This window comes from Lissotriton helveticus, chromosome 8 (assembly GCF_964261635.1).
Source record: "Lissotriton helveticus chromosome 8, aLisHel1.1, whole genome shotgun sequence".
NCBI lineage: Eukaryota > Metazoa > Chordata > Amphibia > Caudata > Salamandridae > Lissotriton > Lissotriton helveticus.
This window is the reverse complement of record NC_136069.1, coordinates 978,415,537-978,430,895: the sequence shown is the minus strand read 5'-3', so window position 1 is coordinate 978,430,895 and position 15,359 is coordinate 978,415,537. Positions and strand designations below refer to the sequence as shown.

The following is a 15,359-nucleotide window of genomic DNA, read 5'->3' as shown; positions in this document are numbered from 1 at the left end:
GGACCAAGGGATAGCCTAAAAGTTACAGACACTAAGGGGCACTACTAAAAAGTTCCAGACACTCCAAAACCGGCCAGAGGGGCGCTTCACCCTTCAAAAGGGCTCTTCTCCCTATGTCCGGTAAAGCCTCATAGGCAGGCTTTCAGTCTCGCAAACCCTAATCCCTCGATGGAGTCGCACAACTGCAGCAACTCAGGAGCACTGAACTTGGGCCCACACACAACTCTAGCGTCCCGTTCAGTAGTGTCTCAAAAGTGCACCAGGGCTCTTTCAGCAGTCCATCCCTATTACTAGGCTAGCCTGTTTAATATAGTCCACTCCTAATCCCTACCTCAGCCCCTCTTCCAGTGCTCAGTTCTTTCGCCTCTCTTTCCTGGGCCGCAAGTTATAGCGAGTGCTCCCTCGCACTTCAGGATCTGTGAACAGAATTGGGGAATCATTTTTAAAAGAGGTGGCTTCCGTTGTTTGTGCACTGTGACCAAAAGAAGCCTCGCTACTTGTACTCAGGGCTGGCCTCCGCGCGTTCTCGTTGTGTTCCTCCTCGGTCAGTAACGCATCAGAGAAGGGAATATATCGAGGAACGCTTTCGGTCTCGTGATCTGCAACGCCACCTCGTACCCACGCATCATAGGGTAGTGGAAGGGGGACCTTTTTCACGTGAGAGGCATGAGTCCACGCCTTCCGACCCTCCACTCGAAGTGCGGTGCGAGTGGTGAGGAGCACCAACTTGGCCTCCGACCACCTAGGCTCCAAACAGGACTTCCACTGATACCGCTTGATGAGGACCCAGTCCCCTGGGTTGATGTTGTGGCCAGGCCCCTCAGGCAACGGCTTCAGGGTGTCTGCTACCTGCTGATGAATAGAACGAAGATCTTTAGACAAGGCATATGAATAAAATTCAAATTCAAAGAAACCAAATGAGGTCTATTCTGTGCTTTCATATTGCTCTACTAATGTCTATTTGAAGGTGAACACATCGTACCTATCAATAAATTTGTGCACTGACAATAGGTAATACATTACATATCTGCCTTTTCGCTGTATTACCTGTAGATGGAAGTATGCATTTATTGAATTCTAAGAGAAGAGAAAAAATAAAACAAAACAGACATGTTGTATTCCCCCATTTGCACTTGAGAAACAGCAAAAAGGGAAGTTCAAACCGCTCTTCCTATAGCGAGCACACAGCGTCTACTTTATGAACCTTCACTGTTGTGCAAAACTTCAAACACTTTTAATATTCTTTTTCTTTACTCAAAACAACTATATTTCTGCTCATGACAATGCTCACATATTATAGAGGCAGTAAGAAACTAACTTCTACAAATCTTTAATTTCTAAAAATATTTCTGCTGAGGATCACACAAGCATCTTTTCACCTTTCTCACAATTTAGACCATGTAACATTTTAATTAGAGTTAAACCTGTTCACCAGCTCTAATAGGGAATATCAGATCAATTATACCGGCTAACTGATAGGAGACTTGTACACCTTTACTTAGTGCTGCACAATAATGATGTTGTTACCTAGGAATGTGACAGTACCGACCTATTGTTCCCTTCAAAGGTCAAATAAGGAAACACTAGTCAGGAGACAACTCAAGACCTGGCTGTTCGAGCAGTAGCGGACCCCTTCCCCCAAGCGCCTTGGGACCCTCCCGGGTGAGTAGCGCGCTATACAAGTGTTATGATTGATTGATTGGGCTGTTCCCTTCCTTTCATCCCTATCCAATTAAAATAATTCTCTAATAAAAACTCTCAGTTTACCCAACACTTGTCGAACAAAACTACCCACATCCAATTCCCCTTTTAGATCAAAGCAGGACAGGAGGGAGCAATACACATGTTACCTAGTTTTAATTTATATGAGAGCTAGCGGGGAGCTAGCTCCAGCGGGAAGCTAGCCTCCTCCCCCATTTTTGACAGAAGGAAATCTGAAACATATTTCACTTCGGTCAATACCATCAACCACTGGGTGTAGCGCTGAGCACATACAAAATTCTAGGGGATACATAGCACTTTTGAGAGGGCTAGAACATCTTTTAGCACATGTAGAAATGTCATTGCCATAAAATGATATGTGTGCCTATTAATATCTAATACAATGTAACTAAGGAAAAGTAGTAAGGAAAAGGAAATGGAACTGGGACACAGCTGAAGTCCCCCATAACTAGGCACTATGCGACATTCATTAGGGAAATGGCGGTAAAAGGAAAATCTATAAATGAACAAAAATTACTTAGGTAATGGTCAGACTTGTGACACAACACCATGAGTACACCATAGAACTCTCATATTTTCCCCTCCATACCCCTTGTAACCAAATAGACATACACTGCTGAAGTGTTGTCTGTGAAATTTAGGGACCAGAACAAATTCCCCATAGAGGAGGTTGTTCTAGTATCAATAATAGAATTGTCAAAACAATACAATACAGAAACATACATAAAATAAAAAACAAGCATACCAAGGCAGCAGGTATACTTGCTGTGCTAAGCACAGAAAGCATAGACAAATCACAGTCACACATGCAAATGAGCTGTGACACACGATACGATGCCATGCATTTCATGCACAGTGAGCCTGTGGCCCAAAACCCAGCATGCTGGCCTACTTAATTTGTCAGGCTTAAGATCAATCAGCATACCCTCCATGCAGAACAGAGCAAGCAATGCACAATAAGCCAAAGAAAACATAAAACACACAATAGCACAAAGGCCACAAAAGGAAAACACAATATTAGTTACTCAAAGGACTATATTTTTTTCTCATGCATATCATGCATCATGCGGTGTCAGTGCACACTTAATCTGTCTAGCACAAAGCTGCATCAATACTCACCGTAACACACAGATAAAAATATTTCCCATTGCACTGAAACGAAACAAATCAAAACACACACAAAAGAAACAACAACACAGAAAATATTGGACAAAAAAAGCAACCACTTAGTAAAAATACCTTCCACAAATACTTACCGTAAAACCTATGCTTGAAGCTCATTCACACCAGTTCACCGTTCACTTTCCGTTCTGAAAACCCTGTCTGCTGTCTTAGACAAGAACCAGTTCTAACCTCTTTACCCGTCAGCCAAGAATTTAAAACATTTAGCAGCATTGAAAATCACATGAGAATATTCTCACCCCCAGAACATACTAAATACTCCAGTGCACACTAGCAGACATTTGCGCAATACACGAACTCTGCATTTTTACTCAGCGGGTGGGGCACTGGGCCCACTGCAATGGTTTCCCATGGACAAACTGCATACAAATACTGTTACACACATATAGACATTACACACATATATACATTCCCACAAGGCCGCTCCTATGAGCAACACAATCAATATTTTTACCCGCCCTCGCAACATCAGTACTCCCCACTGGTATCCACTAGCAAAGACACTAATCAGTATGCCAATCAGGGACCCCCCAACTCAATTATTATTGAAATAGAAAAATGTTATACTATGACATGGTCCAACAGTGAAACAAAAAAAATCAACAACAAAAAAGGGACACGACAGACAACCAATAAATCTCTCTTTTCTTGTTGCCATTAAGCTGCACACAAATCAATCACTTACTGAATACCATTCAAACAAGAGGAGTAACACTCACTAACATATTTAGTAAATTAATTTTTCTCAAATCAATCCTTCTTTTCTCAGGCTAGGCCATGTTAAAGTGTAATTCTCTATGTCCAAATGGAATAACCTGTTGAAAGTTATTCATAATTTTGTTCCTTATTCTAAATCACATGTGTTCTGAACAGCAGTCTGCTGGAAAGAGCAGAACTCATAATTATGCAGACTCGCTGATGCTGGCTCCAACTGTGTATCTCTGCTGTCTGTGCCAGGAGCTGGGTCTCCTAGCCCCCCCATAATCTTCTGCCTGTACTCCTCTCTCGCTCTCGGTGCTTCTGCGAACCCATTGGAATGTGCTTATCACACAAGGTCACATCTACTACGCTCTCTACGGCTACAAGCATCTATGTTTCCATCCTACATAATCTTCAAAAACTGAATAAAAATGCACACACTGTTATTCTAAACCTTACCAACTCGGAGTTCTACAACCTTTTTTATTTGATTGTGGACTGAAACACATTCATTCAACAAGTCATGTTTAAAACTAACTAAACAACTGCATTTCACTCTCCTTCCAAGAGCTAAGAATTCTGGGCTGCTAGCCAGCCTTCCGCCTGCCCCTGGCATTCACCACCAAGGTCAAATCTGCCTCGGCTTGTCGGTCTGGCGCTGACAAAGCCAATAAGCCTTCCTAACTCTTTCTAACATTCAATAATTAACACTATTTTGGCAAATACATTTCTCTTTCTTTTTTTTCACTTTACACTCTTCCCACATTCTATTAATATACATTCTGATTACCGGTAATCAAATCCCTTTTTCTCCATCTTCTACTGTTCACAAATTGAGGGAATGGAAGAAACCAAATTCTTTTCCATAGAGCACAGCCCTGCATGCACTTTTAAACTACATGAAAAACACACTGATAGTCAGGCACACCCATCTCAGATAGCTCACAAGGACCAGACAATCTAACCTATGCAACAAGACGCACTCACTTCATTCAAACAAACATTTACACAAACAAAAGGCAGCCCACAGACTGCTCTCAACCCAAACCAATTATAACAAAATAAAACATGTTACATGAAATACATACCCCATCCTCTTAATCACTGCTCACATTGGCTCACTGAGCCAATAAAAGCAACTTTAAGTGTACACATTTTGTCTTCTTTTAAAACTAAAATTTCCTCTTTCTGCCACAACCTTAGGGAATCAAACATGCTCTGACAGGAGTGCCTAGCAAACAATCTCTCTTGCAAGTGATCTATCTTAACTGCATCAGAAATATTAAACAAAATCAAGAGTCTTCTACAGGACCGGGTTGGCTCTTGGCCAATCTGACATCAGTTGAACTGCAGCAACACCTAAAACATCGCAACTTACTGAAACACGGCATCTTGCACACTCAATCAAACGCCACCAAACTCACTCAATCAGATACCGCCAAAGAACCCACACATACCCAGGCACAAAAGAACCAAACAACTATCTCCACACACAACCACACACGCACACGCACGTCCTATGCATTGAATCCCTGCCAAACACGTGTTACCATAATGGGACAAGGCCCGTCGACCAAGTCCTGGGGAACCTGGACCCTACCGCAGACCGAACAGTACACTAACTGTTCTGAGGTTGGAGGACACATCCGCCACCCGGGCGGCACTGCAGACCGTTGCGCACTTTACCCCGGAAGATCTGGGACTCTTCCATCAAACCACTCACACTAGGGGTTTGGGTCCTTTCCCAGTATTTAACCGTGGTGAGCCACACTCCAGTCTCAGTACCACCCGGTTGGATGCTCTAAAACAGACATCCACCCGAAACCCTCATCACCAATAGTCTGTCAGAGCGCCACTTGCACTCTGAGTTCCCCGGAGCACACTAGCCCCAGGAGCACACCGGCTCCTCCAATCACCAGAGACACACCAGTCTCAGAGACACACCGGTCTCATGGAGCATCCCAGCTCCCTCAATCAACAGTCGGACCACTCACCTTCTGCTCGCAGAACCGACATCCACCGTTCTCCACCGCCGGCTGCTGGGACCAACACGGTCAGCTCCAAGGTTCCGCCTTCTGGACTCCGGCGCAGGATCTTAAACCAGGACCTCTCCCAATCAGCAGGGTGGGGCAGCGCTGCGAGAACCAAGCTCGGCATCAAAATGGGTATCCGGGCCCACCGTGCCGACCAGAGGGTCCCCGGCCTTCTGCTACCCACTTACGGGTGAGAAAGATCCTTATCACGGAGTCCCTGTTCGGGCGCCATCTGATAAGCGTGGCTCAAATCCACCTGAGCGACTTAGCTCACTCATCTATCATTCTCATATAATAAGCCAGCCAGGCAGTGGAGAAGGATTAGAAATATATTTATTAGGATACAAAGTTCATCTATAGATGGGCCCTGTCAGGTCTGCACTCCAGAGAATGCATCGAGAGGACTGACTCATATCATCACAGTAACACATTATAATACGAAAAGCAGAGAAAAACACGCCCACAGTGGAAAAGTACTGGACCCCGGAGAGGGTGAACAATGGCCTCATACAAGCGGCATCTGCATCTGCTCTGTTATCACCTCCCAAGGACACGGAGCCATGCTTTAGCATCTCCAGCACATGAGAACAGTTTGATAAGAGAGTTTCGCTAGTAGTTTCAGTCACAGTGGGCCGAGAGGCAAAACTGCTGACATGTGGAATATTCCTATTCCTACGGGAGGGGGAATGAGCAAGTGCCACTCGCACAGTAAGGGAGATGCTTCAAAATGGTGGCACACAGGCTAAGCTAAGAAAACTGAAATAATGTCACAGGCATGAATGATATAGAAAAAATATAAACGCAAATGCATAAATGAATATATCATTAGTTAGACACATTCTGCTAACTCATAAACGTAATGTATGTAGTGGGCAGGGCATGGAAAAACTGAAACCTATCACTTCCTTCTAGATAGCTGCACACAATGGGATCCTAGGTATGACAGAGTGGGCTATCACTGGTAGGATGGGAGGGAGGAGCTCATTTACACCTAAATAGGCAATTTCTGTCTCCACACAAAGAGCTACATAGCTCCTGTATTTAGCCTGGAGCCACAGCAGGAAAGGCAGGGTATCTGTCCACTTCGGAAGCAGCCTCTAGAAGTCTTTCCCCAATTCAAAGGTACAACTGTAAATAAAATAATGACCTCAGACACCACCATTTCAGTACACTTCTGAACCTGTGGATACTGTACCAGGAAGAAGGACTGCTGTGCTGATGAGGACTAGGCCTGCATCTCTTGAACCCAGAGTGACACCAAAGGCTAGTTAGCTGGCTTCCTGATCTGAAACCTTAGGGACATAACAGGCTTCCAAAAACATTTCACCTGCACCTGTACTCTGCCATCTGTGAGTTTATCCGGCCAAATGGTGCCACTCCAGTCCTGGACCTTTGTAAGGTGCTTACCAGTGGAACCGATGCATCCCCACTGCTGAGCGGCACATCTCAGAGCAGAGCGAAACATATCCTCTGTTGGGAGGTGCTTCTACAGGCAGGAGGGAAGCAGCGTTGCTGCTGCGTGGATTGTTCCCATCGCAAAGACCGACTTGGCCTCGCAGGACATGGAAGTGACACATCTCCATGAAGGCACGGTGCATCCAAGGCCCAGGTGCACGCAGCTCTTGCAGACATCAACCTTGATGATGACCTCCCTGGCACCAGACTTTTTATCACAAACCCACATCGATGGGATATTCGACGGCCGCAAGAGGACTTCGTACCACAGCCCTGTGCATCTCAGAACCAAAGCATCTCTCCAGGTGTTCAGCTCATCATCGTACCGTATCCATGCAACACTACACAACCAGGATTCAAGGTACTTTGTTCAACACACCCAACCCGCACTCTTTTGTGGTTGGCCTGAACTTGAGACTTTGTCCCAGTCCGGCATGACCAGATATCCACAGTTTCAGCTTTGTGCTTTTTTGTGCAATTCTGACCTTAAACTCTATAATTGAATATCACCAGTTCTACTAATTGGATTTTTGCCATTTTGATATTGTTTTGTTTAATAAAATAAGCCCAATTTGTTTAACATAGCGTGGATCTTTTTTGTGTGGTGTTTATACTGTTGCATTGTTTGAATGTTGCACAAATATTTTACACATTGCGTCTAAGTAAAGCCGGACTGCTCTGTCAAGCTACATGGGGTAACCATAAGTTAAATTTGGGTTTACTTGTGCCTTTCCCTGGATTGTGGTTGCTGCTTGACCAGGGCTCACACCCCAGTCAACCAACAACCCAATTTCTATCAGGGTGCATTATCTTTAACTCATCGATTACGACTCTATGCATTATACAAAACATCAATTTTCAGAAATAAATTTGGACATTTTCAAAAACCCTTCGCAGTATTGTGCTGCTACGCACAGGATTATGATGCCTGCCATTCAATGCATGCTCTAAATAAATAGTTTTGAATGCATCCGCTATTAAACTAAACTCATTCGCAGTAATTAAATGCAGTGGTTCATAGGGCAGCTTAGTTAGTGTCCTCAGCCAGGGGTTGTCATCCCTGTTAATTTTTAAGTCAAAGGTCCTTGACCCAGAAACCACTTCAATTGGGCTATTTGATATGCAAATCTCTGTACTTGCAATGTTCCCTCGTACCTTCTGGGTAAAGTGCGAATATGAGAGAAATAAAATGATGGCCACATTACCCGAAGACACAAAACTCCAAGGTTTCTGAAATTGAAATCTGCAAGGCAATGTTTCCCACTTTCAGGTTTGAACTGTTCGAATGAATTTCCAACAAAATTGGCAACGTGCTGCAATTTACGATTTGTATGTATTTTTGTAATATATCTGTATTCCTTAAACAGCTACCTCACTTCTTACTCCAATCGTTATTTATATTAATATGTGTACACATTATTTTTACACAGCTGTGTTTTAGCGTGTTTTAAAAACGGACTGTATGAATAAATCATTAGTTGCAAATACGTTCATATGATATCTTTGTTCTCATAATTTAGTTAGAATTAATTTTATTATTTTAAAGGATCACCTATTCCAGTGGGCATTGATGTGCAGATAGAAAGCATTGACAGTATTTCAGAAGTTGACATGGTAAGTTTTGAAATGATCAAAATCTTGCCTGTAAACCATTTTAAAATTTCTTTGAAGTATAAAGTCTGATTTGAATTCTTTATTTGTACATTAGAGGACATTTCTGCTTTGCCACCTGATGTGGAAGTGGCAACGTTTTATTCAACCCAAAGTCGATGAAATCGTTGTTCATTTTTGCTGTTCTCTATAGGTGTTGGAAGTAGGGGTGCAGAGGGGTGCTACAGCACCCCAAAATAGCCATGATGGAGTTCCAGAGGTGAATGAGCAATAAAGATGCTTTTAAATGTTATTTTTATCATGCCACTTTTGCTGTGCATAGAGAGACCGAGGCTAAATGTCAGGCTATGTCTTCTGACAAACTGATGCTTATTCTTTTATCATGAAAATTAAAATTTACTTTTCTTTGTCTGACTGCAAAGCGAGAGGATTTCGTAAAATGAACTATGTGACAGCCTTAATGGTGTGAAAGAAAAGGCTGTAAGATGTATATTTTTTTCAAGCACACAAAAAACTTCAAATACTATAAATGAACTGTGCAACTTTTCTAAATTATACGTTTGATGGAAACAAAGATTATAATGTGATCAAAACAAATAAATACACTTTACATTATGATGCACAACAAATATTAGCCGAAACCTGATTTGGGGTACATTATCACGTATGCACTATGTATTAATATCAGTAAAATATGTCTGTACATATTAAATCCCCATTTCAATGGAGAATATGCTGCCTGTAAATGATAGTCCACTAAAACACCATGCCATAATATACTTGCAACAATGTGCTCCAAAATTCACCGGCTACATAACACACCCTTACCACTTTACTGCTGAACAAGCGTTACTCATGTTCTACACTTGTTCTTTGTGTGATGCTTGGATTTTCACAATTCTTATGACTAAAGTGATGCAACATTGATGGTAACACTCCACTCTGAAAATTGTTCCAACACCCTTGCTTTTTTCATAAGAGGCAGTTGATTGATGTCCTGCTTTTGTCAATAAAAAAGTGGTGAATGGGAATGCTTAATTTAATCTGACAAATAGGTAATTAATATGGGTCCCTTACATTTTCATGTTTTAACTCACTTGTGCCATTACAGAAGAGAACCAATCATTTGCAAATACGGTTTGGCTCTTGCTGCATAAGGAAATGGCTAGCGCAAATTTCTGTGCCCAACCCATTTGAACAGCAACACAAGCAATGCCATACAGGTTTCTACAATGCAAAAGAATGAATCCCTGTGACACCGAACCGAGGAGCACAACTCTAGGCATACCCACACTACTGATCATGACCCACATATCCAGCTAAAAACTATGGATTAAAATGCTTGAAATATTCTTAACCAGTAGTGATTACCGTGGATGTCTTTCAAATCACTCTTTTAAAAAAAGTTTTCTGTGCCTTTAGAGAAGAGAATCACAGCTTTGAATAGTTCTAGGCTATGCTCCTTTTGGATAAGTTCACAACCAACTCCTTCTTGATTTTAGCATCTATGAGCCTCATCATTTAAGTGCATCTGGAGATGCTATGGCAAGCCATGCAAGGGATCTAGGGGCACATTAGCAACAAATAGCGATATTTATCGCTAAATGCGCTTAGCGCAATTTTTTTTATCGCTGCCTATCGTCGGATATTATCGCAGGGATAACATGCTATTAGCAACGTTGGTCTCTAATGCGATGAAATATCCGGCGATAGCGGCTCAATGGGTGAATATCGCTGGAAATTAACCTGATATCCACCTCCCATTGGATAAACAGGTTATGTCATGGTCTGAGCAGGCGTTAGGTTCTGGCGATAATCCCGCTTATCGTGACTTTTTTAATCGCACAGCCTGCCTTGCTAATAGGCGATAGCTGTGTTAGGGACAGCTTTCAGTCGCTAACAGGTTGGGTACGCCCACTTTGCATGTCATAGCGATAAATATCGCTGACATGCAAAGTGGGCACCAAACCGGTCGCTATCGCCTAAAAGCTGTCTCTAACTGCTTTTAGCGACAGCTTGCTAATAGGGCGATAAAATTATCGCCGCTTTAGCAGGAAAAAGTCCTGCTAAAGCGGTGATAATGCCCTTGCTATTATGCCCCCTACTTCTTACCATACTCACGCCACTTTAGATGATGCACGTAGCAACAAGTAATGCATGGAAATACTCAAATTAATCTATACTGCTGGTAATCGCTCTCAACATATTCCATACTGTCACACTTTCGTTTATCTAAGCCACTAACGGAGGGGACCAATCATATGCAAACTAGTCTTGCTCTTCCCCCAATATGAACAGCTCAAACAGCCCCACAGTATCCCCTCTGAATAGAAATACGACCACCGCAAATTGATGTGACCGTGCTAGAGTTCATGAGTTATGTGCCCCGATTTAAGCTTTGTTGGATATCATCAGTGTCGGGCTGCTGGGTATATGCCAAGATTCCACAGGAGCAAAGATGAGAGCACCCCGAACTTCCAGAAAACATTACCCCATAGCCACCGGAAACGCACTCACAGGGGGCTGTTCCCTAAAAGTATGGGGGAATATTCCAAGGAGTGTCCACCACTCTCCCCATACGTGGTTAGTCGTGCTGCTGATAACAGTCGGGCAGTATAACAGGTACTGTAAGTAAGACAATACAGATAATAAACAGGGTTGTCATAAAAACTTCTAACAAACCTTGAAGTATACTCAGCTCCGTCGGTCCACTTAACCCAAAGTAGAGTTCAAAGGTCCTATGTCAGGAGACCCCAGAAGAGAATTCACCACTGGTCGAATTCCTTGATCGAGTTATGGCCCATAAGAAGGGCAGGGGTAATAAAGGCACACTATTCTGTATTCATACTGAGTAAACACAAGCCAGGGAGATTAGAGTAGATGGAGGACTAAAAGAAAGACAGAGCAAAAGACAGACTGCTCTAAAAGGGAAAAATAAAGACTCAGAGAGGCTCTGGCCGGCTTCCAAGTAACTAACACCAGAAGCAGAGCACAAACCAACCCTGGAGGAGTGCCGTCCGGCTTCACAAGCGAAAAGGAAGTGGAACAGCAACACACTGAGAACCACAAAGGAAAGAAGCGGAACAACTATCTCCTAAAGGGACTGAGGAAGATGAGGGCTGTCCAACTCAAGGAGGAGGGAAGGATGGGGACAGCCAAATACTCAGGTCGGAGATAGTAAAGGGCCGACCAGCTCTGGGAAATAGCAACGAGCGGAACAGCCTCTTACTCAGGGGTCAGGAGAAGTGAAGGGCTGTCATTAGCCGTGAGGCAAAACGCGTCTGTCAGGGGGGGGAGGGGGGAGGTTGCATCAATAAAAGCATCAGCTTCAGATTCTTCGTGTGTGCCTTCCTTCTTTACACCTAATCGAGGTGTGGCATTGAAGAAATATATATATGTATATATATATATATATTACCTACTGGCGGTCGCCAGTAGGTATATATAGTTAGGATTTTTTCTCTATGGGTTTTTTGAAAATTCTATGTCTAATAACTTTGGCGTTTGTGGACGGAATCGGCTGAAATTTTCAGGAAAATGGCACATTTTGTTTCTGAGCAGCCCTTGAAAATTTGGGGGGGGTTCGTCCAGTGGGGGCCGAGAAAAAAGGGGGGTCCCAAAACGTGTTTTTAACATTGAGTTTTCCATAGGGCGGTTGGCCTCACTTTTAGCCCGAACGGCTGAATGGATTTGCACGAAACTTGGCAAAATTGTAGGGACTGGTAGCCCGATGTGCCTTTTGTAGGTCTCAATATATGTGCTCCAGTGGATTTTGAGAAATTAACGTTTAAAAAAAGATATATATCTGTAACAGCGGACCGGTTAGCGCTCTGGTTCGCGGACTTTTCGCGCAACGGAGCTTTGTGAAGCGAAGCTGATTGGTTCTCCGGCGTCTGTCAACATTCCAAACAGTCCGTAGCGGCCGCCATCTTGTCTCTCGGTAGGATCGAGAGACAAGAGGAGGTCAAAACAAAGGGGGAAATAACTATAAGGGGGCATAGTAGATCCTCGCTGACCCCCTAGGTTTGATGTGGAGGTTTTAAAAGGGCCCCGCGGGGCAAAAAAAAATAATAATAATAATAATCGAACGGCTGAATGGATTTGCACGAAACTTGGCAAAATTGTAGGGACTGGTAGCCCGATGTGCCTTTGCTAGGTCTCAATATATGTGCTTCAGTGGATTTTGAGAAATTAACGTTCAAAAAAAGATATATATCTGTAACAGCGCACCGCTTCGCGTACTTTTCGCGTTACGGAGCTTTGCGAAGCGAAGCTGATTGGCTCTCCGGTGTCTGTAAACATTCCAAACAGTACGTAGCGGCCGCCATCTTGTCTCTCGGTAGGATCGAGAGACAAGAGGAGGCCAAAGCGAAGGGGCAAATGACCATAAGGGGGCATAGTAGATCCTCGCTGACCCCCTAGGTTTGATGTGGAGGTTTTAAAAGGGCCCGCGGGGCAAAAAAAAAAATAATAATAATAATCGAACGGCTGATGACCATAAGGGGGCATAGTAGATCCTCGCTGACCCCCTAGGTTTGATGTGGAGGTTTTAAAAGGGCCCCGCGGGGCAAAAAAAAATAATAATAATAATAATCGAACGGCTGAATGGATTTGCACGAAACTTGGTAAAATATTAGGGACTGGTAGCCCGATGTGCCTTTGCTATGTCTCAATATATGTGCTTCAGTGCATTTTGAGAAATTAACGTTCAAAAACAAGATATATATCTGTAACAGCGCTCCGCTTCGCGGAGATAAAATTATATGTGTATTACCTAGCTGTTGCTAACACCAGTTAGCGACGGCTAGTAGGAGATAGCGACCATCTTGGGTCCCACTTTGCATGTGAGTGATATTTATCACTAATGACATGCAAAGTGGGCATGCCAAGATGTTAGCGACTGGAAACAGTCGCTAACATCGCTATCTCCTATTATCAACTTTTGGAAATATTCGAGATAAGCGCGAATATCTCCAAAAAGTAACAGCTGCCCTGAGCAGTTCTTAGCCATGTTATCCAATGGGAGGTGGATAACATGGCTAAGAGCATTAGCTCGGTAATGCATGAATATCGCGGAGTTTTCAGCGACATTAATGCATTGCGCTCGTTTTTTATCGTATTTGCGATAAACCTTGATAATAGCAAGGTTTATCTGCGATAATTTCTGACGGTAAAAAAATCTTTGCAATGCATCGTTAGGGATAAATATCGCTTAACTTTGGTAATATGCCCCAACGTCTGTTAACGTTCGATTCGAAGGAAATCAGGAATTGTTGAAAAACATTGTGTGCGCCATCTTGTCTTTTTTCAAATGCCACACTTTTGTCGTGCACGGCAGCCATTTTAGATGCCTTGACCAGATCCACTCTGTGAACGCTGTCGATCCTTAGCATGGCTCCCCACCCTCGCAAGCATCTCCCCCAGGCAGTGGTCACCCCCGCTCTCTGTTTTATGCATGGGTAATAAACCTCCCCCCATCTGCGCTGTTCTTCCCTGAGAATCACACCCTGTGCCCGCCCGACACCTCCCTTTCGCCCTATTCACTACCGCACCCTCTGACACTCCTTTTCCTCTGTGTCCGATTGTCCAGGCCGGTCCTAGGCTATCAGCTAGCCCTGCAGATGTAGTTTATGGCCACAGCTGTAAAGAATCACCCGTCTTCAAAGGAGTTATAGTAGATCAAGGCCCACACTCGATGAGATCCGTCACAGCAGAAGCGTTGCTATTATCTGAAAACCATTCTGTATTGTGATTGGGGAGGGGACCGAGCGTGAAGCGGAAGATTCCAGGGATGACTCTTTGTACATCAAAGTTTTTACAATTATGTGTCACATTAAAAATATATAGCACTCCGACAAAGTAGTAAGATTATAAAACTTTAATAATTTATAAATATATACAAGAAAACAAAAATAGTAATAACATATAAACATTTTTAGAGAAAAACAACGAAGTAGCGGTCGGCTGTGCGAATAGTCCCAACGCAGCACAACGTCCAGATTTCCGGCGTGGGGCGTCGCGGGGGGTGGGTGATCAGTAGCAAACTGTTGTGCGAATAGTTCCAAGGCAGCAGAACGCGCCGAAATCTAGATGACACAAAAGTGATGTCTAGTAAGTTGCCACCCAGCAAATAACGGCGTGGGGCGTCGCGGGGGGTGGGTCATCAGTAGCAAACTGTTGTGCGAATAGTTCCAAGGCAGCAGAACGATGGCACCAAGGTGATGTCCAGTAAGTTGCCGCACTGGTTTTGGTATCCTACAATGCTGCTCCGAATAACGGCGTGGAGCGCCCCGGGGGAGGCGGCGTGAACGGGCCTCTCCAGGTGGAGTCTCGTCTGTTGTAGTGGGGCGCCCCTTTACCGTTTCAGTTGCCATTCCGTCCGCTTTTGGTCCACTGTGTCAAAATCCGCCATTCAGCTGAGTTGCGCCCACTCTTGCGGTGCAGCGATAGGCGGCTGTCACAGGACTCTCAAAATGGCGGCAGGCTGTTTCCTTTTTGGGCCTGGTCCACTGAAATGGCCCTGGGACACCTTGGAAATCGGACGCTTGTCTGCTAGGTCTTGGACCCCATTCTCGAAAGCGTCCCCTCCGCCTTGAGAATTCATCAAAAGTTTTGGGGGCCCCGACTCCTGCAGGCTTCTGGTGGGGAGCGGCTGCC

The 15,359-nt window shown here is 43.9% G+C and overlaps 1 protein-coding gene across 1 annotated transcript in view; it reads left to right on the top strand.

Moving 5' to 3' along the window:
• The window catches only part of GABRR3 (gamma-aminobutyric acid type A receptor subunit rho3), a 964,887-nt gene that overhangs the window by 209,807 nt on the left and 739,721 nt on the right, over positions 1-15,359 (top strand). Inside the window, exon 2 of the mRNA XM_078657818.1 lies at positions 8,638-8,705. Within this exon, the coding sequence (XP_078513944.1) occupies positions 8,638-8,705 (68 nt within the window). The remainder of the gene's footprint in view (positions 1-8,637; positions 8,706-15,359) is intronic.